This window comes from Anguilla anguilla, chromosome 5, assembly GCF_013347855.1.
Source record: "Anguilla anguilla isolate fAngAng1 chromosome 5, fAngAng1.pri, whole genome shotgun sequence".
Taxonomy (NCBI): domain Eukaryota; kingdom Metazoa; phylum Chordata; class Actinopteri; order Anguilliformes; family Anguillidae; genus Anguilla; species Anguilla anguilla.
Window position 1 is genome coordinate 2,301,291 of NC_049205.1, and position 26,455 is coordinate 2,327,745.

Genomic DNA, 26,455 nt, shown 5'->3' on the forward strand with positions numbered 1-26,455 from the left:
AAATCCAAGACATTTAAAATAAACGCATAAAACGTTGACAGGAAGGAAAAACTATTCAGATTATTATAACATTTATGACAGTAGGTGGAGACTGATTTCCATAGCCTCTTGAGATTTACGCAAATTAACCGTGCCAAAAACTCATATTTTACATGTCTGAAATATTCATGCGAGCTACAGTGCATTTCTACATTTATCAAAGGTGGCCCAACCCTTCAGAATCTTTACAGCTCTCCTATGGCTCGTTTAAATGGGGTTAGAATGGCAAAAAGAAACAGTGCTCTGCACTGATTTAACTGCAGGCCATATCTAGTTTCAACACAGTAAAAAATTTTAGATATTGCTTTGTAGATTTATTTCGGCCTTTGGGGGTATTTCTCACACTAATCCCCTCAGCGAAACAGAAGGCACCATTAAACCGCCGTGGTCGTTTTACACAGAAACCACTCCACACTCTCATTCGATCTGTACACTTTATTCATAGAAGTCCATGGCAGTGCTGACAGCACCAATGGCTCTCAGGAGAACACTTCAGTTGTGAAGAGGGTCTAACATTGTAAACATATACATATATATATATTTCTTTCCCCACTACTGATGGTGGCATACTGGCCCACTCGTTTTAAACTTGCAGGCACAAGAACGACATCGTCGGCAAAGGAGGTCCTGTGATTCGTTAACACGTTAACACGTCACACTTCTGTTTCCCAGGCACCACTACTGGATGGTTCTGTTCTACGCGCTTCCTCTGCACCCGTCTGTTGTCTAACGCAAGGACAGAGGTGCGCCAACAGCTTTCACATTCACATGCTGTATGGTGTGCTAATCCATAAACTGGTTACCGTAGGTTACCAGAACCAAAATGGCTGCCTTTCGCTCATCTACAGGATAAATCGACCAGACTTTAACAGATGCACAAGGCTTTACCTAATTTCACGTTACTTTACTTAAATGCATGGGTGCAACTCCACCCACCTGAACTGTATGGTACTGTACTGTACATCAACTCTTCTGTAGCTGGCGGTAAAGTTATCCCGTGAAATACCCCTAATTATATGTGCGTACAGGAAGTGGGTCTACAGGATAAAGCCAGCTCTCTTGAGCTGTTTGAGAAGAGAGACAGGGTTCTGGACAGGGACGGGGTTCTGGCGCTTTCTATGGAGAGGCCCAATGAGGGTTTGGGGGGGTGGGGGGTGAGGAGTTCCTGGCCGTTTCTGAAACAGCTTATTTGCCTGCTATTGAGTATGAATGAGTATATTGAGTATATAAGATTATATACTTATGTATTTCCGGGGTTTCACTCAGTGTAATTGGTTCGTACACTTTCCAGGAAGTAAAGCATCCTTTTAGGAGGTCCCACAGAGAGGAAGAGGCAGAGTCATGTTTGGGTCCCATAAATCAGAGAGGGCGGGACATCTTACTACACTCCCGCAGTACCGTTGGAAAATAGCATGAAGGATATTTTTTGCATTCTGCCCATCGCATACTAAAAATACGCACTAAACAGTAGGCAGTATGTTTAGTAGAAAGTTCATATTTTGAGGACGCAGTAGTTAGGAGGCAGTTTCGGACACGGCCCCCGTCTGGCGTGGTGGTCAGGCCCCTCCCCTTGCTCAGTGCATGATGACGTCGGGCTCGATGTTGAACAGCAGGTCGTCGTTGCCACGGCGCACCTCCAGCAGCAGGCCCGTCTCCTGCTGCAGCGCCCCCAGCAGGTCGGAGGAGCTCCACAGCGGCCGGCCGTTCAGCTTCACTATGACATCACCGGCTCTGATCCCGCCCCTTTTGGACCAAACGAGAAAAAAAACACTCAGCAAGATGGCCGCTGGTGCACCACTGGCTAATGATCAAGAGGACAGAGAGTGCCCAGTTTATCTTCCTGCCAAACAGCAGCCACATTTGTTGCCCACCTAAATCAGGGGTCACTATCTCTGACTCACACCGTGAGTTTAAATGGAAGTGTTTGCGGTGTTCGCGGCTTTCACAACGTGCCGTTCGGGAGGGAGGGAGCTTACTTCTGAGCAGGGGAGTTCGGCACCACCTCATGGACGTAGACGCCGCTGACGACGTCTGGAAAATCAGGGCTCTGGTCTTTCAGCCTCTCCACCAGACTGAGAGAGACACGCATACGCACACACACACGCACGCAGAGCATACAGTCAGCAGGGCTGGTTAGGAGAGAGATCACTGCCTCCCGTTATTATTAACATTGTTATTATTGCCACTATCTAGCCTGATCTATGCTGGAAAAGGCATTTTAATCTCAATGAGACTTCCTAGTTTACTGAAGGTTAAAATCCCATCCCAATCTTTGACCAAACATTGATCATTTTTTTCTTATCTGTACCAGTTCAGGCCAGTAACCACCAGTATGTACCAAGTACAGTAAAAGACAGGCGCTCACTTACTCTGGAGTTATAGTCAGCATTCGTAGTCCGATAAAGCGTTTAATAATTCCTTTCTCCTCTGGAAAACAAACAGACCATAAGAGTTATGAATTTAGAAATTTCAGTAAAATTGCAGCAAGGCCAGGCAAATATTCTCTGTAAGCTGCAAAAAAAATCAATAAAAATAAACAAATAAACACAGCACGAAGCAACTGCTGTAATTCTGTCCACAAGATCATGTCAGAAATGTGTTAATAAAGCTTTCAATTTTGAATGTCCAAATGTGACACAACACAGTCCTTTCTCTGTTAACAGGAAATGCAGAAGATACCTGGACAGAATTATAGGCAGAAATGTAACAGAAGAATCATTCCAATGGACCCTGATTCAACTACACAAATTGAGTGGGTTAATATTTTCAGTTGAATTTCATATGAGAAACATACGCATAATAGCATGTATATCTGCATATGTACTCCTGATAAAATTCAGAGGGTTTCTGCTCAGTGGGCATATTGGAGTTTCATTTAGGGGTTCCAAACATCGCACCCTGGGAACACAAGCAGGCTGCAGGTCACATGCCTTAAATCCACAAAGCGGTGAGCGATATGGCCAGCCATCAGCTACGCACCTCTGCAGTGAAGCTCACAGCCAAATGTGCAAAGCTTTCTGCAGTCACAGCAGAAAATGGCCATTTTGCTGAACTAATCAGAATTACACATTTTCAAAGTGCTACGCTTTTATAAAAAAAAATATATACAGTATACATAATAAAGCAAGACTTGCCCTTGGTATGTGCACAAGGTTAAAAGATCTAATTCTCTTCTCTCATTCAGTTGAGCAGTCAAATGACACGTTCCACCTTTGCAAATACCAGCAGAACAGGAAGCTGTCAGAGAGGTGGTTGTGAAGCTGAGAACACCAGGCAGCCATTTTGTCATGTGCAGCTCAGCCAATCGAATGTCTGCAGGCGATATTGCATCAGATCAGCCTTTACCGACCACCGTAGCCTCACCTGTATCAGACAGCAGAGTCTGAGGCTGGGGCCTGCGGTACATTCGCCTTATTAGTCTTTGTCTGACTAAAACCAGGATAAAAAAACAGAGATATTGATACACGCAGAAAGGGACTCGACCCAGTGAAATTTCCTGGCGTGTGGTTCACTGTATTTTCCTGTTGTCTCACAGCCTGTACACCTGCATTACAATATCACAGTCAGACATTTTAACTTGAATACGTATGTACATGTAGGATTGGGATTCATTTTGTTGTTTAAAAATATGTACTGTGAAAACTGCTTGAATATAAGACTCCTTGTTCTTCATAATCTATCTGGACAGGATTTCCTCTATTCTGTTTTTTGTTTTTTGTTTCTTGCTACTGTGTCTCATGTTGAGGGTTTTGCAGTGTGATGCAGGGCTGGGGGTGCCACCGTATCACCGGATGAACTCAAAAAGATACTCAGCTTACCCCCTTTCAAATTTTATCTATAACAGTAACTGAGTAACAGAAATACTTCATAAAACAAGAAATGTCCAAACTGACTGGCAACCCAAAAAAAACCACCACAGGCCAAAGCAGGCCCAAAAAAAAAAGTCCACAACATTCCAAAAACCCAGCCACACCAGCAGCCACCCAGAAAAGAGCTCTTCCTTTAGGCCCAGGAGCAAGGCCTTTTATAAAGTCCAGTGATCAGGTCAATGGGCTGCAGCTGTGCTGATTACAGTTAGCAACAGGTGCTGCTCTACCTATGAGCAGGGCCGGTGCTGCCCCCTGGTGGACAGCGCCCCATCTCTCTTCCTACCACCACAGGTGGATTTTTTAGGGGCATCCTAACAAAATGTAGAGACATGGGACCTTTTTTTTGTGTTTATGTGCACATGCCTGTAACATACTTTCCAGTAAGATTTACCTCACAGTAAATGGATCTGTGCTTTTTTGCAAATTTGATGCATCAGAAGTGTGACGCATTGTGGTGCATTTATGATGGAAAAAATATAAAGTAAAAAAAATTGTTTTATAAATATAGGCAGTTAATATATCAGAATGGCAAGTAATTACTTCAGCAATGGGAAAGTTCACTCCTGGGTCTAGACTAGGCCATGGCATGAGTGAGAGAGGCTCCTACCTTTGCCTTTTTTACTGAGGGATTCGTTGAGGAAGCGCGTTATTCTGTCGGAGGGTATAGCAAAGGAGATTCCAGCCGTCACCTTCAGGGTGTTGATTCCGATCACCTCCCCGTCCTAAGATATTTAAAGCGTTTGCATCATTTGGTGCAGAATTAATGGTGGAACTCCTAGTCATGGCTTCACCAGACCAACACATGAAAAACATATGGATTGAAAATCATGTAAATGCTCCAAAAACTCTGTAGATTTGAGATAATCTGAAATAGTACAATAATTTATAATAATGTAAGCTCTTGTCTGTCCTGTTGTTTTTTTTCTTTTTCATTTTATTATTTATTCTCCTCTTTTATCTATTGCTTTTGCTGTGCTTTTTATCTTCTGTAAAGCACATTGTATTGCACTTGCTTGTATGAAATGTGCCATATAAATACAGTTTATGTTATTATTATTAAACTACAGCAGGCACTCACCAAGTTAACCAGAGGTCCTCCTGAGTTTCCATACTGTGCACAAAACGAGACAGGAATACATTCATAATGCAGCTGGCTGACACTTAACACATGAAACTGGTAAAACATCACAACTCGCTAACTCGGGTAGCAAAGTTACTCTGACTTTCCCAACATAACATAACATAACATAGCATAGCATAGCATAGCATAGCATAGCATAGCATAACATAACATAACATAATGACGAGAGCGGTCCATTCAGCCCAACAATGCTTGCCATTTTCCTGGCTAAATTACAACTTGGAGGGCCGCTCAAATTTTACTTCCGTGTCAAAAACTCGTATTTCTGATAACCCCGACAGCCCTAGCAGGCCCCCCCCTAGGCAAGGCAGGGTCAGGCGGGCTCACGTTGATGATGGCGTCGGTCTGCACGTAGTCCATGTCCGAGTCGGGGAGGCCCAGCTCCTTGCCGTCGCGCTGCGCCGTGCTGACGATGCCCGTCGTCACCGTGTTCTGCAGGGTGAAGGGGCTGCCGATGGCCACCACGAACTCGCCCGGGCGCAGGTCCACCGAGCGGCCCAGCAGCAGCACCGGGAGACTTTTCTGAAGGGGGGGGAGGAGAGGGGGGGAGTGAGGGAGGGGAGGATAGTGAGAGGGAGGGAGGAGAGAGAGAGAGACAGAGAGAGAGAGGGAATAGAGAGAGTGAGGAGGGAGAGGGAGGTGGAGAGAGGGGGCAGATCAGGGCGAGAGAGAGAGGGGAAGGAGGAAGAGTGAGAGAGAGGGGGGGGACAGAGTGAGAGGGGATACATAACAGTTACCAAGGCAGTAATTATCACATCCGAGAAGTCAGGACAAAGATGTTTCTTCATGATGTAACAAGGTGATGCAGATGTCCTTCTTTACCAAGTTAAACCACAATAAGAAATAAACAGAAGTCATGTGCTCACCTGTGGGCTGACCTTTATGGTGGCTATGTCTGACTTCTTGTCGATGTCTTTGATGGTGGCCTCATAGACGTCCCCATTGTGCAGCTGAACTTTGACCTGCTGTCGCCCGGATACGGGGGCGGAGCTCATCACCACGTGGGCGTTGGTGACTATGAGGCCCGTTTCCGAGACGATGAACCCTGACCCGCTGGAGAGAGGCACGTTTCGACCAAACAGAGGGTGCCTGCGGACAATAAACACCGATCAGCCGTGTCCAAATAAAGATGTTTGTTTTGGGGTGAGATCACAAATATCCAAATAGCACAACATCACATCAGTCTGTTTGTATTGGGCCAAATCACTACCACCTCATAGGGGTTAAATTATTCCCACTAGTTAGGGATCAGATCAGACAGTCTAGGGGGTGGAGTCATATCAGACTCCGCCCCCAGACTGGCCCAGAAGAGGCCCGCTCTTCACATACGTCCTGACCCTTTGAAGAGCAGGTTTTTTTTTCTTTCTTTTTTTCAAAACTCTAAGTCAGTGTTCTAGAACTCCGTTGTTTTCAGTCACCAGTAGTGATTGTTGCATCAGCTTTAGAATGTTCAGTTGCGAACCTTCTAATCACATAATTGTGTGCTTACACCTTAAAGGGTTAAGCTAATCTCTCGTATTTTTAAGCCTTTCCAGAACGTCTCGAATCAACTCGATCCTTAACCCTCCTGTTCTGTTCATTTTTTAGGTACAGCAAAAATGTTCCCGGGTCAATCCCCATACAGGGGGGGTTTGCAAATACATGAAATTAACCATTTTCATTTAAAATGTTGATTACACTAATTAAGGCCAGTAGAAGAAGTTTCATACTGAAAAAATAATTTTAAGTATTTTTCCTAGATTTTCAAACTTTAAAAAGGGTCAATTTGACCCGCAACATAACAGGAGGGTTAACTCCAGCCCTTTCGACTTGCTCTGTTGCCACTTCCTAATTCGGGCAACAGTCAAGCATCATTACCTTATGCAGAAATGGGCTTCTTTGTTCTGGGAAATCAGAATTTCATGTGGTCTCGATCCAGTTAACCACAATTAATGCTTTCTAGGGTTCATATCTAATCAGTGAGAGTGCTGGGGAGAAATCACAGCTCTCTGCTTTGTGTGTGAGTCGCGTGCTGTCAGGTCAGCTGATGTGGATGAAGCCTCACATGGTCACGCTCCAGTTGACATTTTAATATGAGATAAGTCTGCCCGACATCTGGGGAACATGCAAACAAGCCAACTGCCAGTTACTTCTCCTGAACTCATGTAGGCGGGGCTCCAACTGGAGGCAGCGAATCAAATCAACTCAACTCAACTCAACTTTGTATTTCACAGCGTAACACTCTGTTCTGTGCTATGGATAAGAACATTTGCCAAATGACTGTAGAGTAATGTGATGTAATGTAATGTAACACTGCTTAAAACTGGCCAAAGTAAGTCAGATTGCAGCAGACCAGTTGTACAAACTCTAACTTCTCTTTCCAGATGCCCTAGTTAGAGAGCATACAGGGTCAACACGAGTGTGCGTGTGCACAGGAAGTGATCACATGACTTACCTGACGGACAGCTCTATGTGCCACGAGTGTGTGCGTATGCACATGACCTGGTCACATGACTTACCTGACGGACAGCTCTATGTGCACTACCGCCGGGGCGATCTTCTCCACGACGTCGGCGATGAAGTTGAACTTGTACCTCGGGCTGTTTGGGTGTAGAGAACCTATACTAGCAGAAAGAATTGCTCATGTTAACAAGCCTAAACAGATCCAAATAGCATTACGTTGAAATAGTGTTTTTTTTAAAAACTATGCATTTGATCCATATTAAGGCCTTTAGAGGATTGATTTACTTTGATTTCTTTTCACTAGAGCTCCTACAATTTAATCATTCCTTTAATGAAAGAAAATAGAGAAATTCCACGCAACACTGCAACAGCAAAAATTACTCCACTTTAATTAAAATGTTTTGATCATTTAGATATTCATCAGAGTGGAAAAATCCTCACACAGAAAAAAAACTCTAACACACCTAGGTACTGGGCAATATTCTCCATGGCATCTGCCAAAGGCTAGACAGGTGTGTAGGTGTGACAGGTGATACTTTCAATAATAATTCCTTTAATAAAAGTTATATAACCAACAAGTATTCACTGTTTTCATTTAATTCAATGTCTAGCAGAAAAAGAATGTGATACGAATAAAATGTTATAGCAGAGGGCAGTGATCTCAAAATAGTTATAATTTCTTTTTAGGCAACACGGCTTGTTGTTATTAATTTTTCCCGTTTTTTAAACTGTCTCTCAGACCTTTTTTTAAAAAAGATTTTTTTCCTAAAAATAGCCGTCTGGATCATAATGATTTTCCTCGCCCCCTTTTGTTTTTGGCTCGGCCCTTGAAGCACCAATTACACCCGTTTATTTCCAGCACATGGGTTTCCACAAAAGACCCAATCATCTCCCCCTGCTTACCACCTCTTCCTGTCCCCAGCTCGGCCCTCGTTAAGCCACGGTCTTGCCCCCTAATTGCACACTAAGGAAAGCCCCCTAATCCCAATCACTGCCGTTATTGTTGAACCAATCTAAACACGAACCTGTAACTAAGGCTTATTCATCCGTTTTTTTCTTCTTTTTTTGAGTAAATATCATAACTTAGGCTGGGTACCCAGGTCACTGGGAGATGCTTATCTTCTGACCGTGTTCAGCGACGGGAAGGATGCAGTTGCCAGGCAACAATACTGCCTTTGTGTGGCAGGGGTCAGGCTATATCACCTTTTAATGTAATATTTTAAAAAAACATGCAAGAGTTCCAGGAGCTTTGCTGTGAGTCAGAGACCGCAGCTGCACTCCAGCTGGATACAGTCATTAATCTGCACACACAACGCCCATTCAGGTGCTACACTGCACGAGATTTTTAAAAACTTATTTTTCATACATTAATCAGACATTTGACTCACTCATGAGTCACAAGGAGTCGTGGAGAGCAAGGCATCAGCAATGCTAACATTACGGGCTCATATTACAGGCTTAATCATGTCCATGGTTAAGAAATGGACCACAGGGACATTTAATCTTTGTTCATTACAGTGTCCATATCTATCCTGTAATGACTTGCTTTAAATATAAAAGAGAACATGCAATTCATGTAAGTAATGAATATAAATGGGTTCATGTGGGTCAAGCATTTCAAGATTTCCCTCCAATCAAAAGTACTAAGTGTCATGCAGTTCATTCAGTGTGTTTTTTCCCCATCACATTACATTACAATCACTTGGCAGACACTCTCAACCAGAGCAACTTGCAGTTGTGGTTCACTGAGCAGAATGAAATGATCCACTACTTTATAAAGCCCTCCCTGTGACTTCAACATGTGTTTCTTCCTCCCATTAACTCAGCCAGCTGACTTCACTAATTGGTTCTACCTCCTGGCAGAAGAATTGTGCTAATTTGCAAATCTAGGTGACTGGAACAATAAAACTGGGGGGGCGGACTTTTAATTTCTGAACCTGCATTTTCCACCGCTGGACTTCAATATGTTTTAATCTTATTCTCATATTGCAGGAGCCATACTGGAATATGACTCCATTGTTTTCCCCACATTGCTTCCATGACTCCTGACTTCCCCTTACAACCAGAAAATTAAGCAGGGGTGCAACTATATACAGTATAACCAAGACTAGTCCGTGGAGCCAACCAGTGATCCTTTAATTAAACCTGCACATCGTCACGCTAAGCAAAGAGTCGCAAATGTTTCTCTGTTTAACTACGCGGTCTTGACGTTGTGTACATTTTAAAGCTGTCAACGGCACAAGCTTGGCCGTGGCAATGGAAAACGGCCCGGCGTCTCAGCAAAGCCGCGGGAGGGAGAGAGGGGAGTGGAATACGATAATAACTCTGCCTCAATTTTCTAAGTCCACAAGTTTACAAAGAAGCCCACAGAAAGGCATTTCACTGCCAGTTCTGTCTCTTCGCCTGTTTCTGAACCAATATTTCCATATCTGGAACTCCTTTGCTCGGCCAGTAATGAAGGCAGAGGACCTAGTCTCCCAAGTGACTACTGGTCACTCATACCGGCTTAAACACTGGGCAGAGAGCTGCGGTTTCGGACAAAATTACGGCGAGGAAACAGAAACCGAATGCATCGCACGGCTCCTGGTTATAACTGCCGTGCAGCGGTCACGGAGGACTGGAGGCCAGATTACACAGAATGCTGAGCCCGTTCCGATCGCCCATGCTGCTGAATTTAACCACCGAACTGCATAAGAGCGGTGAACTCCGCCAATTTTCGCAGTTGACCCACGGAACGAACTTCCAATGTCCCGGTCACGTGACACGGCGCTCCCGGAGCCAGACGAAGATCAAAGCGATTCAATTCGGAGTCAAACCACAGAACGATTAAGCATTTCCTTTCCACTTTTGTCCCATTCTATGGTGCACTTACACAGGCGGAACGTTGTGGCGTGGGATGGGCTAACTTTATCGCCTCCTCTCTGATCCGGCGTTTATCCCATATTCCTGACCATGTCACATCACCCCTTACATCGCAATACAACCGCTGTGTAAATGCTTCCCATTTAAACTCGTAATTTCAGACTGAGAACAGGCCAGAGGGTGAATCTTAGCCAGGATGCTCCAGTCTCCATGGTGATACAGGACTGTGACATTCTAAAATGTTTTTTTTTTTTCTGGACAGCGACTTTGTGACAGTGTCTCTGCAAAAATTCCAATAAAAAAAATTGGAAAATAATTTTTACGTGGCTGAGTTCAAGAAATCGTTTTTTCGTTCTTGCATCTCCTGTGGTCTGTCTTTTAAATAATCCTAGTGGTTTCCTGTATCAGGAAGAAACAGCACAACCAAGAGGTCTTTTATTCTAACAGTCTCCCCAGGGTGGTGTGAGTTCACGACATATCTCACTGTTTGTTGTTGACTATCTGGCGTGATATATTCACAGACGTGTGGTCTTTTGACTTGGCTGTGTTAAACAATGGCAGAATACAAGCAAATAAACAAACAAACAAAAAAACAACATAAAGACTGACCACAAAATATGACTGACCCAAGGCTGACACAAGTGGGTTTGCAATTTAGCATGACAAACTTTACAAAGCTTTACACAATAAAGTAATGGAACTAATTGATTAAAAAAAAAAACTATTCAATTATGTATTTCATCTAACCATCTGCACATTAATCACAGACGAATAGCCTGCTGAGAAACTTAAACATAAATAAATTATATTTATATACCAAAACTGCATTTTAAATCAGCATGACCACACCACGTGTTGTATTTATTAATATTCATAAATTCAGTTGGTTTTTACGCGTACACTATAAAGCCACGGTATAACACTGTTACTATATGTGTAGCCAGCGTACTTGACAAGCACCTGCGCGAGTATATCATTTTTCAACGTTTGCGCACAAATGAACGGAAACACAAATGGATTTACCTGTAACCGTAGCAACGTCACAAGGTCCCTTGTGCGCCTGGGTGACAGCGCTTAGGCCCCGGTGCAAAGCCTTCCTGCTCACAGCCTTGAGCCGGCACGCGTTGCCGTACGTCCTGCCGTCGCTCCCGCACACTTTGTAGCTCTGCCTGCACTGGCAGACGCCCTTGGAGAGTCGCTTCCCCGCGGGATGCTTGCACTCCAACCCATCGCCGCACGGCAAGTCCTCCTTGCGTCCGCACGCGCTCCCTTCGCCCTGCGCGCAAACCAGGCAACAGTTGCAACGGTCGGGGACGTAGCCGCTGGGGCAGCTGGGGCTCGGGCACTTGCTCACGTCGCAACGGGGCGGGCATTTGCTTCTCAATTCTGCTCCGATTAAATCCTGAATAAAAAGCGCAACCGCGGCGAACAAAAACGCGTGCAGCATCGTGTCTGAAGCGGGTTCAGGAATACCACAAAAACATAGATGAAGTTTATTACAAAACGGAGTTTCTGGCGTTGAAAGTAATTTAAAATTAATTTCAGTCAAATGCGTGCCCTGGCTAGATCTTCATCCTGGAGAACATCATGCATGTTTTTAGGCTTGCAGTGAACTTCCAAGAATAACTGTCTTAGGCGAGGGTGCTTCGTTGGGGTTCCAGAGCATCACGTCAAAAGGACAACAAAAACCAAATTCACAGGAGTGATTTACAACTGCGACAAAATAAATAAAACAGAACAGATTTGAAGACGATTTGCACGGACTTAAAAACTGTGGACACAAGTTAGAAAAATGTATTAGAGATGCGTATTTCTTTGCTTTTTGTCGGTAATTTACTAATAGTATTTGCCACTAGACCTAGACTAGTGACTGTGCGCGTACTAAGCGCAAACAAAGAAGTGCGGCAGTTTTTGTCCATCCTCCATCAGGTTGTTCCGTTGATCGGTGTTGGGGTCTGCCTCCAGGAGACCCCTGCTGTCACCATGACCGCGACGAAGAGGGCTGGCAAAGTTCAGCCACGTGCACACAGCGCAGGCAAACGTGTTTACAATAGTAAACTTTGCGCGGTTGCGCCGCGAAAACTTAACTGTAGGAGTGATTAGATCGACTGGCCCTGGATTATCTAATGGAACTTCTGTTATAGCTGGGGATTCGTTGTAATAAGACCTTTTTGGAAGAGACATTTTACAGCCTACTTAGAAATAGTCCACATCATGTCTTTTTTTTTTGGCGATGAGTGGTCACTGTCAGGAATGTGTCTCACATTCAGCCACGTCGAAGTGTCCGCGCATTAGTGGATAACAACACGTGGTAAACGATGATTACAAGGATGACAGCTGATTCACACGTGTAGCAACACAAAGGTACACTCTAGCACATGGACACACGCGCACACACGCACACACACCTTACATATAGGCTCCCTATATTAAAAACAAACAGTACTAAACACTTTTTTAATCTCAAATGTCATTGCCTTTCTTAATAAGTTACAGTAATAAGTTGTTTTAAAAAAGTGTATCTGTTGTTGTGGGTATTTATTTATTGTATACTATTCTGAAGAATATATTGCTTCATGAAGATAATAAAGACTCAAATAATATGTCTGCTTTCTGTCTCATTCCTCCATCTAGTGGTAAATCATACATTTGCAACGAGAAGAAACAAAAATTGATATCCAGTGGTTTCCATGTTGAATGCAGCGGTATGAATTGTTAGTTTTGACATGTATAAATATATATTTTTTACTAACTACCCGATTAAATTGAGAAAAAGGGAACAGTGACTGTTCAGTCCAATCTCGGATGACATCATAAAAGTGTTTTTTGAACTGTGTAACTTTAAACTTTCTCTTTTCATAGTTTTAAAGGCTCTTTTAAAGGGTTGTGCACATGGAGAGAAAACTGGAGCAGGGTCAATTGTTTTATAGTTCTGTATTCTTGTAGGGGCAAATTTGATAAATTATTTATCATTTTTTTCATGCATAAAGTTTCAGTTAAAAGCACTGTAGCAGCACAACAATGCAGAAGAAGAAAGAGAACATGGTAAGTAAAGTACAGCACGAGACTACAAGACTTGAAGCAATAAATATAACGATAAATTACGTTCTAGGCTTAGAGAAGAACAGGTATCACAAGGCATGTACATCTTCTGCAGTTTATCAGAAGTATGCACAGTAAGAATCAAGTATTATATTGCTGTTATTCTTGCTTTTCTTTAATACCAGGCCATTACATTTACATTTGTACCAGAAATACTTTGTGTCTGTCTGTGTTAGCCTCCTCTTGAGAAGGTTTTTTTTTTTTTTTTGCTGATCACATTAGAAAATCAGCCCTGGTCTCATACACGCACTGTCCAAAATACCCTCTGAAAAAGGCCGTCTCCACAGCCGTAGAGACAGAGGGGAGGTGCGGAGCAGCTCGGGGTCAGCAGTAATCGGGAATGTCAGTCCACCAGGCACCTCTCTGATCTTTCCTCTCCGTCGCTTTCTCCGGCAGGACCGGTTCTCCGCAGGCACCCGAGGCGCCTCATACCACCGCGGAGTGTTCAGCGACACGCGCAAAACACGTCTGCCGCAACTTGCGTTAACGCACGGCACGCGCGAAGAACGTCTGCGGCAACGTTCACCCACGGCTCTCCTCCCCAGGCCTGTTTTTGTACTCTCGCTTCTTGCGTGTTCCTGTACTTTTGTGAAGGGGCTTGGCGTTGCCTTCATGCCCCGCACTTCCCCCGGTCCACTCAGCAGGTTGCATAAATTGAGGCTTTGAGGTAGGTGAGCTGGCCCTCGCCTATGCAGGTGACCTCGTCAGAGGTGAAGACAGGACAGGACATGGCATTACATCAATATTTATGATACATATTTTATGGGGCAAGGGTTTATGTTCATCTAGCTAGTCCTAGTGTCTTGAGCTGAGTCGGAGCACTTGTATTTATTATCAATTTCCATTATATAAATAAATATTAAACTCCACAATGCTGAAAAATACAGAAAGTTAATATGTTTGCACAAATCTAGATGTTTGAATATTAGAAAGGCAAGTAATTAAGAAAAAAACTGCAAGTGACAAAGTATATGATTTCAGCACATAAGTCTACACTTTAACAAGGGTATTATAAGGTTTTTAGTGTATTAAGCCTTGTCGTGTTTGATAATTCGCCAAAATCTGAAAATAAGCATATGTTGCGTGTTGAACATGTTGCTATGCTACGTCGCCTCAAACACATTCGTTCCTCGGCACTGTGGATTTCAGCCTTTTGTTTCTTTTGAACTGGAATGATTTTCCTCCGTCTTTCTGCTTGATAGGTCGTGACAGGCTGGAATAACATGCCAGTCAAAGCGCGTTCAGGAGTACTTAGCATTCCTGCGCCGCAGGTGAGACGTTTCTTGTCGGCTTCCCTTTCTGGGCTGGGTGAATCGCGAGCGAGAGGGAGAGGGGCTCGCTCGCTCTCGCGCGCGCTTCCCCGGTGGCGTCTGCGAGCGGCACGGACATGGCGACACGTCTCCCTCAGCGCAGGTGACTGAGCCCGGACGTTTCGACCATGACTTGGAATTTTGAAGACAGGAAAACAAAATTCCAATAAATCTACTCTAAAAAGGGTTAAACTAGACTATGTCGCATTCTATGGCGTTGCTTTGAATGCTGAATGCTTTCCTTTACTTTGTGTTTTTTTTAGGAGTTGGAGATATTTGAGTCTCAGTATCAGGATACTAAAAAGCATCATTTTCTACCTCGCTGTGTTGGGTAAGTATGTTTTTTTAAACATGCAGTCCTTTACACTTCTAGGCAATGGGTTCATCTATTCATTTGACTGTTTTACATGCAATGAAAGTACTCAGAAACAGAACAGTTTGGCGGAGCTTAAGTCTTATTGTTGGATTTTGTTTTTGTAAACAACATTTTCAGGGTCACGTGGAGAAAGTCTGCAACAGATACTGGCAGATAAAGAAACTATAGTCAAAATATCTGCTTCTGGAAATTGTGAGTATATTTCATTTATCACAACCTACAATGTTGAAAAAAAAATCAGTACTATATTTATTTTATGCAGACACAGAGATACATAGAAACACAGGTAAATGGGCAGACGGATAGACAATCTTATAGATATATTATATATACCATGTAGACATATCAGGCCAGACGAAATGCCCTCAGTTGCCCTCAGTGTGAGATTCTGCTGATTAATCATATCAGATGACACTTTATCAATTGCCTGCTGTCAGCTGCCAGTGGACTATTGAGTCATTTAAAGCAGTTTTAAGTCTGTAAATAGCCTTGGAGAATCGGATGAGACATGCTGTAGGTAAATATCTGTAATGGGAGTGATACTGCAGTTTATCCATGTGTAGGAGGAGTAGTATTTCTCTGTCTGCACAATTTCATATACCTGCCTTCTGCATTCCATGTGCAATGCTAAATATTGAACCTCATCCATTTCTTGATAATGTTGTATTTCACCCTATTTAGAAAAAAAGCCCTTTAAATATCTGATTAGAATGTTTTTAACTGAACATTCTAATGCTGATGTCATGATCACTACTGGTACTTGAAAGCGACGGAGTTCTAGAACACTGACCCAGAAAAAAAAAAAAACTCTTCAAAGGGTTAATGGCTGTTTATCTCTTTTTCTGCAGTAATTCAGTGTTCAGCTGCTATAGATGTCCTGCTGTTACTCGATGGCTCCTACAGCATTGGCAAAGGCAGCTTTGAACGCTCCAAGCATTTTGCCATAAAGATGGTGGAAGTGTTGGACATTAACCCAGACCGGGTAAGACTAAAGAGAATGGGATATTATTTTTAATTTTATCGCACATAAATACAATCTCAAACTGAGTATCACTCCTGTTCTATTGTGTTTCTATTTTTCAAGACACTCTTCGAGTTATAAATTACTGTCTTTTTTTGCCTGTTCTGATTCATCAAAATGTTTTTTTTTTTTCAGGTTAGAATTGGAGCTATACAGTACAGCTCCAAACCAAAACTGGAATTCGGGTTGAATGATTACCCTACACGAGAAGAAGCTAAAGAGGCCATCAAAAACATTCGCTTTCGGTGAGATTTTTTTCAAGAATTAAGGAGGTCTATAGTGGTATTACACAAAATATACTCACGTATATTCTTCTGTAGACCACATGATGGGCAGCAGGGTGTTGTAATGGCTGAAGTAGTGGACTTGTAACTCAGATTAAACTGGTTCAGCTACTACTGAAGGTATAAAAGACACAAAAAATAGTATGCAAAGATGCCCTTTTAGTGTAAATTGCATGATTAACTTTTATATACAGGTATTTATATTTGTGCTAATAAATTTTTATATATTTATATTTATACTACATTACATATTGATTGAAATCTGGAGCAGGCATTTATCGATTCTCGTCGTATCGATTCTTATTCCCAGAGGGGGCAGCACAGAGACCGGAAAATCCATAAAGCACGTGCTGAGGAAGGGCTTCCCGGGAGGAAGGGGGGACGTGTCGAAAATCCTCGTCCTCCTCACCGACGGGAAGTCCCAGGACAGCGTCAGGCCCGCGGCGGGGTTCGCCCGGAAGAGCGGGATAGGGCTGTTCACCGTGGGAATTAAGCACCCGAAGTGAGCCGGCCTTCCATTACATTACATTACATTACACTACACTACATTACACTACATTACACTACATTACATTACATTACACTACATTACAGTACATTACATTACACTACATTACACTACATTACACTACATTACACTACATTACATTACACTACATTACACTACATTACATTACACTACATTACACTACACTACATTACACTACATTACACTACATTACATTACATTACACTACATTACAGTACATTACATTACATTACATTACATTACAGGCATTTATCCAGAGCGACTTACACAACTGTTTACACTGCATTTATACTGCATCCATTTATACAGCTGGATATATACTGAAGCAGTGCAGGTTAAATACCTTGGCACAAGGATACAACGGCAGTGTGGGAATCGAACATGTGACCTTTAGGTTACGAGACCAGTTCCTTACCGATTATACTACACTGTCGCCCTTTTCACGGCATAGTGTAGGGGAGCCCAGCCCAGGTCCCGGAGAGCCGCTGGGTCTGCTGGTTTCTGTTTTTCACTCGGCACTTAATTGATCAGCTTGAGCAGCCTGGTTACACAGTTAACTCACCTCGCCTGGTTTTGTGGGTCTAAGCGGTTGTCCTGTTTAATGTGAAAAACAAAAATCAGCAGGCCCTGCGGCTCCCCAGGACCAAGGATGGCCTCGTCTGGCACGGTGTCTCCCCGTCGGGGTTTCCGTGCTGTCATTACAAATCTGGGTTTCGTATGCGAGCGCAATCGCAATGGCTCATTATATTACAACCCTCAGGTTTTAGGGAATTAAATTAATCAAAAACCCGTGTATAAGTCAAACCACCATAAGTCCAGGAGGTCTAGACTTGTGGTTGCTTGAAGGGCTGTGTTTTAGAGTCTCTGAAACAAGCTGTGTTTATGGGATCACTGTTGCATTTTTGCGTCTGTCTGCCCGTCTGCGATGAATAATAATTTAAGAAATAATTTGGGTTGTGGATCACCACAACAACACTTTAGTCTACCCAGTATCAATACGGATTATAAATAATGAACCCCTCTGTAGGAGAACAACGTGTATAAATAGTGCAGGTAATTTGTTACCTGGTAAGCTCTAATTTACATCCTCAGGTGGGACGTCCTGCACACAATAGCCAGCGAACCCAGCGAGATGTACGTGTTTTTCGCCGAGCATTACAGCGATGCCGTCAACGGGCTCATCACCACGTTGACTCAGCTGGCCGTCTGCAACGACATTCACCCCAGTGCGTAACGCTCTGACCCTCGCACAGATCCCCAACTGCCATTTTACACATCACAGGTTCTGGTCACTATGTTCGCATACGTGCATCAAATTAGCTAGTTTCGTCATGATTAATCAGTCAGTGAGAGTGAGTGAGTGGAAATAAAGAACAATCGATCCATCAGCCAATCAATTCAATGATTAATGACTCTAGTTTTTGAAGACAGCAAAGGAAAATTATATTTAAAGTGCATTTTCACCATCACCCCAGATACATTTTTATTGACTATGAGACATTACAGGCGTTCTAGATAAAAAATAAAATATAAGCATATATTTGTTTTCTAAGTTTTTGTGTGTCTATGTATGTGTGTGTGTGTGTCCGTGTCTGTGTGCATTGTGCTTGTGTGTGTGTATCCATGTGTGCATGTGTTTGGGTGTCTGTGTGACTGTCTGTGTGTGTGTGTGTGTCTGTGTGTGTGTGTGTGTGCGTGTGCGTGCATGTGTGTGTGTGTGTGTGCATGCGTGTGTGTGTTTTCAGAGTGCAGGGTGGAGTCGCGTGCCTGTCTCAGGACCACGCTGGAGGCCCATAAAGAGTTCCATGGTAACCACGTGTGCTGGAAGAGGAAAGCCAACAAGCTTCAGGCTGCCCCTGTGGCTGGAGAGTGTCCTTACTACAGGTGACCTGTAGGGGGCCTCGCTCTCACTTGTCGAAAGTGCTGTGCTGCAAGTTTTAAATTTGGCTTTACAGTGTAAAATAACTGGACGTCCGTCCATCTGAGTTATGTGAGGGACATTCCCAGACTAGTGAATGTATGTGTAACATCGCTAAAGGCACTAAATGCAAGTTTAATTTATGCCAACTTAATGGTGGGGTACTACACATCATAGCAGTATCCCAATACTACAGTCCTGACCAAGTACTCGTGGGCAGCATTGCTACAGGAAGTTGTTGAGTTTTCATTCACACAATCTTCATCAGGGGGCCACAGAGACCCGCCACTGAAAGGAAGCTTTGTGTGTTTGCCATGCTTACAGATGGAAACGATTCAACACCACAATACAAAGCCAGTGCCACAGGACTCTCTGCCCAGGTACTGACACACAGTTAGTATAAAGGGTTGCATTTGCTGGAGCTGCAGGGAAAATGTGCTGTTGGATGTATATTTTTTTTAAATGGCAAGAGCTATTCATAAGAAAATAGATCATATCTTGTCACAGTACTACAATAGGTGGGTATTAAAATAAGCAAGTCTGTATTAGATTGTATATAGTTTTTGTTTTTGAGCATATTGTAGACTTTGCGGTCTCGTGTGTGTTTGTGTGTGTCTGTGTGCCTGTGTGGATGCGCGTGTGTGTGCACGTGTGTGTGTGTGTGACCACACCTCTCTCTCACGCAGACCCCTGTGACCCCAGCCCGTGTCTGAACGGGGGAACCTGCATCACGGAGAGCGTGGAGAGCTTCAGCTGCCTGTGTCCGCTGGGCTATGGGGGAGACCAGCTCTGTGGTGAGATCAGGAGCCGCAGTGCTCGGAGGGGGGGGGGCGGGATTGAGTGACTAACGAACAGGCAGCCAGCCTTTCCCCTGCCCTACAGGGCAGATAGACTTATCTTTGGCTGTGTGAGTAAATGGAAAGTCTGGTTTCCTGCCACAAAATGTGTGTGTCTGTGTTTTAGTGTATGATGTATAATTTTTTATCTTATTTTTTTATTTGAGTCTTTTTTATTTTGTTGTTTTTGCCGTTTTGGTTTTTACAGCTAGATTCGGTTGCAGTCTTGCACTTGTGACCTGTTGAAATAATATGGTGTGTTTTTGCCTTTCAGGAGGTGGCAAATATATCAGTAAGTTTACTTCAGTGTTATTGCCTTTTATTTGTTAAAGTTGAATCTCTCATCTGAGCATGCTCTGTTACAGCCGTATTCTCTCCTACTTCTGAGCATGCTCTGTTACAGCCCTATTCTCTCCTACATCTGAGCATGCTCAGTTAAGGCCCTGTTCCCTCTCATATCTGAGCATGCTCAGTTAAGGCCCTGGTGTTACTTACGTCTGAGCATGCTCTGTCCAGTCCCGGCAGGTTTGACGAACTGTGCTGTGGACCTGCTCTTCCTGATCGACGGCTCCTGGACCACGGGTCTGGAGGACTTCCTCCGGGCCAAGGACTTCGCCAAGCGGGTGGTCCAGACCATCTTCGCCTCCTCCGCCAAAATCCTGGTGGCCGTGGCGCAGTACGCCGACAAGGTCCACATGGAGGTGCCCATCGGTCGCCACGGCAACGCCGCGGACCTGCTCGGGGCCATCGACGCCATCGGCTTCCGGGGCGGGAACGCCATGACGGGGAACGCCCTGCGGCACGTGGCGGACAGCGCCTTCGCGGGCGCGGGCGGGGCCCGGGGGGAGGTGCCCCACGTGGTGGTGCTCCTGTCCAACTCCCGCCCCCGGGACGCGGCAGTCGCGGCGGCCCAGGTCGCCCGGCAACGGGAGATCTTCATCCTGGCGGTGGGCGGCGGGCGCCTGAAAGCGGAGTTGAGCCAGATCACCGGGGACGCTGAGCTGGTCTTCACCTACGGACACCTGCTGGAGCTGCAGGGCAAGGTGCAGGAGCTCCACACCAGGGTCTGCGGCTTCAACGCGCCAGGTGAGCAGCCAGGGCGTGGCCAGGGGGCACAGCTGGGAATTCTGGAATCCCCTGAAAGAGTACTGCTCTATATCTATGAGCTTGCATATAAAAGAAAAAGAACATTCCCCATCCAACACCACACAAAAAGAAAAATAAATAACCAACACAAAAAAGTCTACAACATTGTGCAGGACCTCAGCCAAAAACTGCTCCACAAAAACCTTTCCTGTTCTTCAGCTGCAGCAGGCTTATGTAGAGCCACTGGCAGGTGAAGCCAATCAGGTAATCAGCAGCTCATTAAGGTGGAGCACAGGTAGAGAGAGAAGCACAGATCACAAGCAGGGAGTTAGTTCAAGCACCTGCACAAACAACGACCTCACTCAGTATGTATGTCTGGGGAGGTGAGTTCAGTAGCGAATGACAGCTTGTATGCACTGAGGCCTGGTAAGTCATTGTGAAAAAACAAAAACAGACCCCTTTTTTCAAGTTTTTCCTTTTCTAATTATTTTCCTTTCCCTTTTATAATTATACCATGACAAGTATAATTGTCATGGTATAATTATTTTTACTGGTTTTACACAGTCTTCTCTTTTAATCCCCCTCTTCTGCTTCATGTGTTCTCTCTTCCTGTGCTCCTTTCTTCTGTCTCGTCTTTCCTCTTCTTTCGCTACTTTGTCTTTGAATTCCACTATGCGCCACCCGGGGCGTTGAGGAGCGCTGTTTCGCGGCCGACTGCTCATCGTCTGGACGTGCGGGGGGCGCTTGGGGCGACGGTTTAGGTCATCGTTCTTTAGGCTCGGTTAGCCACGCCCCCTTTCCTGTGTCTACGCAGGCTGCTACTCCAAGACTCTGGACCTGGTGTTCGCGGTGGACGCGTCCGCCAACCTGCCGCGCGAGGGCTACCGGCAGGCCAAGGCCTTCGCCAAGGCCGTCGTCTCGCAGTTCGACATCGACGCCGACCTCACCCAGGTCGCCGTGGTGATCTACGGGGAGAAGCCGCGCACGGTGTTCGGGCTGAGCGCCTTCGACAGCGACGGGAGGATGAGGAAGGTGATCAGCCAGGCGCCGTACCTGGACGGGGAGCCACGCGCGGGACGGGCCCTCCTCCACGTGCTGGGGGACGCACTGAGCGTCGGGGGTGGGGCCAGGCCCGGCGTCCACAAGGCCGTGGTGGTCGTGACGGACGGCCGGAGCGTCGACGACGTTGCCGCGGCCGCCGACGAGCTGAGGGGGAACGGGGTCGCCGTCCTGGCCGTGGGGCCCGGGTCCGTCCACTCGAGGGCGCTGTTGGGCATCGCTGGCAGTGCCAGGCTGGCCATTCCCGTGCCCTCGTACGAACACCTGAAACATTACGCCAACAACCTGGTTCAAGCCGTCTGCAAAGGTGACTTTACCGCTCTTCACGCTCTAAATCTACATAAAAAAACATTTCAGCTGAAATGCTGGCTGAGATTTTTACAGTTATGTGGCTAGGATATCCCATAATGCCTTTCAGCTGGTCTTCTGTTTCCCCATATGTAACCCAGACCGTGTCCGAATCAGTGTACTTGCCTACTACTGAGTGTACTGTACAAGCTGCATGCAAGCTGTATATAACCACACTCAATAGTAGTCTAGTGTGCTGATCTTACACGGCCCCAGTGTCTCATTCTCGTCTGTGTGTCTCATTCTCGTCTCTGTGTGTCTCATTCTCGTCTCTGTGTGTCTCATTCTCCTCTCTGTGTGTCTCATTCTCGTCTCTCTGTGTGTGTGCAGACGTGCGAGCTCCGGCCAGCCTGTGTGTCCCTAACCCCTGCCGGAATGGAGGCGTGTGCGTGCAGAAGGACCGGAGCTACACCTGCCGGTGCGACGGCTGGACGGGAGAGCACTGCGAGAGACGTACGTCACAGCGCCCTCTGCTGGCCTCTACCAGTCGCACACCACAGGCTGTTTCACATTCATAGATGTCTCTAGAACAGGGGTGGCCAACCCAGGTCCTGGAGAGTCGCATGGTCTGCTGGCTTTTGTTTTTACTCGGCACTTAATTGATCGATTAAAGCAGTTGATTACACAGTTAACTCACCTCACCTGGTTTCTTTTGTCTAAGTGGTTTTTGTATTTAAGGTGAAAACAAAAACCAGCAGACCCTGCGGCTCCCCAGGACCAGGGTTGGACACCCCTGCTCTAGAAGGCTAATAGTGGAAGCACACGGAATGTTCACTCAGAGTCAGAATGTTGGAATCAAGCACCGTGTGTCAGCGGAAGATTCTCTGGGCTATAATTTCACCATTTGCAGTGATAGAGCTAGAGAATCAGAAGGTTATAGGTTCATGCGTTGTGCTTTCATCCTTGCATAATGTAGCCTACTGCAGTCGGCCTGCAGTGGCACAAGCAGAACTGCTACCTCTCACGAGGGAGACACACTGACGGTCACCCTGGGAAACTGGGCTGGGAAAATAAATATTAATATTACTGATAATAACGTTTAATGTTTTCCCACAGAGCTATCCCAGCATGCAGCTCGCTGGCCCTGATGCTGTCCCAGGGTCTGGTTAGGGTGATGGATCTCCAGCTCCACTGCTGCTCTGTTCACAGACTCTGCAGCTTGAAAAGACCGCTGGACAAAAACGAAAGACGGACAAGTTGCGGGCGTTCCTTTTCTACCCTTCTAAAGTGGGACTACTCCACGCACATTCCCGCTAGTACCCAATCAGGGAAGGACAATGGAGAGAAGAATGTCTAAGGACAAGATGACGACTCTGGAGACAGTGGAGAATTTGGATTTATTGACCCCGATTTCTCTGGCTGGCGCCTCCGCTCGTGTGCCAGTATCGGCGGTGGTCTCACGTTATAGCGCCTTGCCGTTTCGTGACGGAGACGGAGAAACGTGCGAGCAGGCCCGTGTGGCCGCGGCTGTTTCCACAGTAAAGCGATATGGAGGGGGGGAAGGCCCAAAGCCCTCTGGCATTCCTGGAAATGAAAATGCACAGAGACGATTAAAGCCAGATGACAGAGGTGTGATTTAGACCTCATGGACCCCTTAAACTGCTTAATTTGTCGTGAATGTTTGCGCCCTCCAGCTAGCCAGTACTGTGCACCACTAATGTTAGGTTTAATTGGTGTAAATAGCTCATTATCGCCATTATTGTTGCAAATACACACACAAAGCCCTTCTGGCATGTTTAGGTCCCTGATATGTAATAAGTTGTAATTTTATTCATCTGCTATTATCATAAAACAACCATGACTGGGTATAAAGGGGGTAGCTGTATGGTGCAGCAGTTAAGGTGGTTGCAGGTTTTACACCAAGGTGGAGAAATGCTGTTGGCAACATTCCCCAGGATAGGACATCTACCAAGTAAGTGATGTTATTGCAACGTTAGTGAGTCATGGACATTATCCATCCTCTAATTGCCAAAAAAGTAGAACAAACTTCTCTGCACTTTGAATTTCAGGACATCAGCATGAAAACGCCATCTGAATGCACAATGAGGACCGGGGATTGATTGGCATTGGCTGGCTTAAAATAGTCAGTTTGAGGGCACAGGACTGCCCTTCACTAATGATGTCATTGGAAATGCCGTCTGATTGGTCAAAAGCATGCTGTCCTCTGCTGGTCATCTGGAGTAATTTCTACTGACCTCGGTACAGGAAAAAGTGACCATGACAATAATTACTAAGCAAATCCATATCCATTTATTTCTCAGGCAATGCTTGTAGTTGCCAACAGACATCCCCCCTCACTGGAACATTTGTGCCTCTGAAATCGAAGGCCCTTCGCTTGTATTTTTGGAAATGTTTGGAAACTGTTCTCTATAACACGTGAATTCTGTGTGCACTGCCTTACACTGATAGATCGAACAGTTTAAATGAGAATGATTTGGATACATGTGTGGGTTATGTAGTAATGTATAACTAGGTGTTTTTTCAACCAAAAAATATGAAACTAAACCTTGCTTGAAGCTATAGACTAAGTGGGGTTATTATAAAAATAAATATTGTTCCATTTGTGAGAAGTTCACATCTCGGTCACATTTTTACACTGTATTTGTTTACCATGGTCCTCGCTGACCCTGGCCACTTAAATCTTTCCTGTTTTTAGTGTTCAGGTCCAGTTTTCTCATGATCACGCGGGTGCGCAAAGCAAACATACAATTAACAGAATGCATGATAAAAAACAAAACATGACACCCTTCTGTTTACCCAGAACCACTCACCTCTATCACCACATGTGTGACTCGTGTCCTCACAACCAATCAGAAAGAGGCTGTCCAGTCAAAGGCAAACAGCCATACTTTTTAAAAAACATATTTGTACAACTGGATATTTACTGAAGTAAAAATAAAAGTTAAGTTACAGCACCCAGCCCGGGGATTTAGACGCGTGACCTGGTTTCTGGCCCAGTTTCCTCACTACTGTGTCACACTGAACCCCCTGCTGTCAGGTCAGCCTGCCCTTTGATCAGAGCACCGAAAATCACAGAGGACCTTCTAGAGCCGCATTTCCCAACCTTTTCCCTTCCGCGGCACACTTTACAAATTTGCAGAATCTCGCGGCACGAACGCTCTTAATAGCGATCGACGCACTCCCTGACATTGACGTGAGGTGTCAGCGGTAGGCCTAAATGTTCTTTCAGGCTTCAGGGGTATGCATTTTAAATAACATTCATTTTTGGATTTTGTGAATGAGATTTGGATTTGTTCATGTGGGTTTTTTAAATTAATTTTTTTTAATTAATTTTTTTAAGGATTTTCCACATGGCACACTTGACCTCGCCTGACTGCACACGCTGTTCTAGTGGGAAGAAAGGCTGGTGCTATGCAAATTAAGCCCTGCAGAAAGGACCCAGGACAGTCTGTGGAAGACTCTCGGTTGTGCAGGCCTTCCTCCAAGACAGCCAGACTCTTACTCTCCTTCAAAATATGTTCTCAGCCGTCAATTTAGCTGATATGTCCCAAAGCAAGATTGTGTCGATTTGTAAGAAAAACAAAATCAATTAACAATATTTGATTGGATGCACCAAACCATTACTAAATCATCCTTGGAATGGACATTCCATGTGCAACTATTCATTTATTTTAAGTTTTCTTAGATTTTACTGCCGACTGCACCATCGTGTCACCATCAAGTGCTGGTGTAAGGCGACACCTGGTGGCTGCAGATAGAATAGGTCATGGATTTTAATTTGGCCCACAGGAAACTGAGGCAAAATTCACTTATAGGGCCTATATGTCCAACACATCCATTCCCTCAAACCCCACATTAGGGTTGGGGTGATCTAGAGCCAATACCAGAAGGTGTAGGACCTAGGGAGAAACACCAACCAATCACAGGGCACATTCATAGATACTGACTAGATAAAGAGTTTACAAGGTAGGTCAAATGAAACGGTGGCATCACAACAAACACACAACATTCCAAACAACGTTGTAACAATGTTGTCAGAAGGTTGAATGTTTAAAGTGGTCTCAGCAATATTGTCACAACGTTGTCATAACGTCTTTGTGTTTGCTGGGATCCTTTAAAAAACCCCATACAAACAAGGAGTATAAACTCCACAAGGCTCTTCAACTAATTTTTCCATGGGGGTTTTTAGTTTTTATTAACGGGAAATAAAAAAGATCACAGAAGTAGCTACAGATGAACACTGTGCCACATTGTGGGCATGGAATTTTGCAG

The 26,455-nt window shown here is 44.9% G+C and overlaps 2 protein-coding genes across 3 annotated transcripts; one reads left to right on the forward strand and one right to left on the reverse strand.

Annotated features, from left to right (window-relative positions):
* Positions 1 to 454: 454 nt before the first annotated feature.
* LOC118227009 (serine protease HTRA3-like) lies at positions 455 to 12,486 on the reverse strand. Of its 2 annotated transcripts, XM_035417058.1 has the most exons (10): positions 11,377 to 12,486; positions 7,548 to 7,647; positions 5,916 to 6,138; positions 5,377 to 5,571; positions 4,987 to 5,019; positions 4,516 to 4,630; positions 3,403 to 3,468; positions 2,409 to 2,466; positions 2,016 to 2,111; positions 455 to 1,782 (listed from the first exon to the last, which is right to left on the reverse strand). In XM_035417058.1, the coding sequence occupies exons 1-10, from the start codon at positions 11,798 to 11,800 to the stop codon at positions 1,614 to 1,616; spliced, it is 1,479 nt and encodes a 492-aa protein (XP_035272949.1). In that variant the 5' UTR covers positions 11,801 to 12,486; the 3' UTR covers positions 455 to 1,613. The 2 variants fall into 2 exon arrangements, with proteins under 2 accessions (XP_035272949.1, XP_035272950.1); XM_035417059.1 differs by lacking the exon at positions 3,403 to 3,468 and having other exon boundaries at positions 11,377 to 12,482.
* Positions 12,487 to 14,093: 1,607 nt separating this feature from the next.
* Positions 14,094 to 24,774, forward strand: LOC118227224 (von Willebrand factor A domain-containing protein 2-like). Its single transcript, XM_035417437.1, has 16 exons — positions 14,094 to 14,122; positions 14,658 to 14,868; positions 15,029 to 15,096; positions 15,259 to 15,333; positions 15,990 to 16,123; positions 16,298 to 16,407; positions 16,757 to 16,948; positions 18,068 to 18,201; positions 18,721 to 18,859; positions 19,218 to 19,273; positions 19,580 to 19,687; positions 20,004 to 20,021; positions 20,246 to 20,815; positions 21,630 to 22,181; positions 22,553 to 22,675; positions 23,279 to 24,774. The coding sequence occupies exons 2-16, from the start codon at positions 14,843 to 14,845 to the stop codon at positions 23,308 to 23,310; spliced, it is 2,337 nt and encodes a 778-aa protein (XP_035273328.1). The 5' UTR covers positions 14,094 to 14,122; positions 14,658 to 14,842; the 3' UTR covers positions 23,311 to 24,774.
* The last annotated feature ends 1,681 nt before the right edge of the window (positions 24,775 to 26,455 follow it).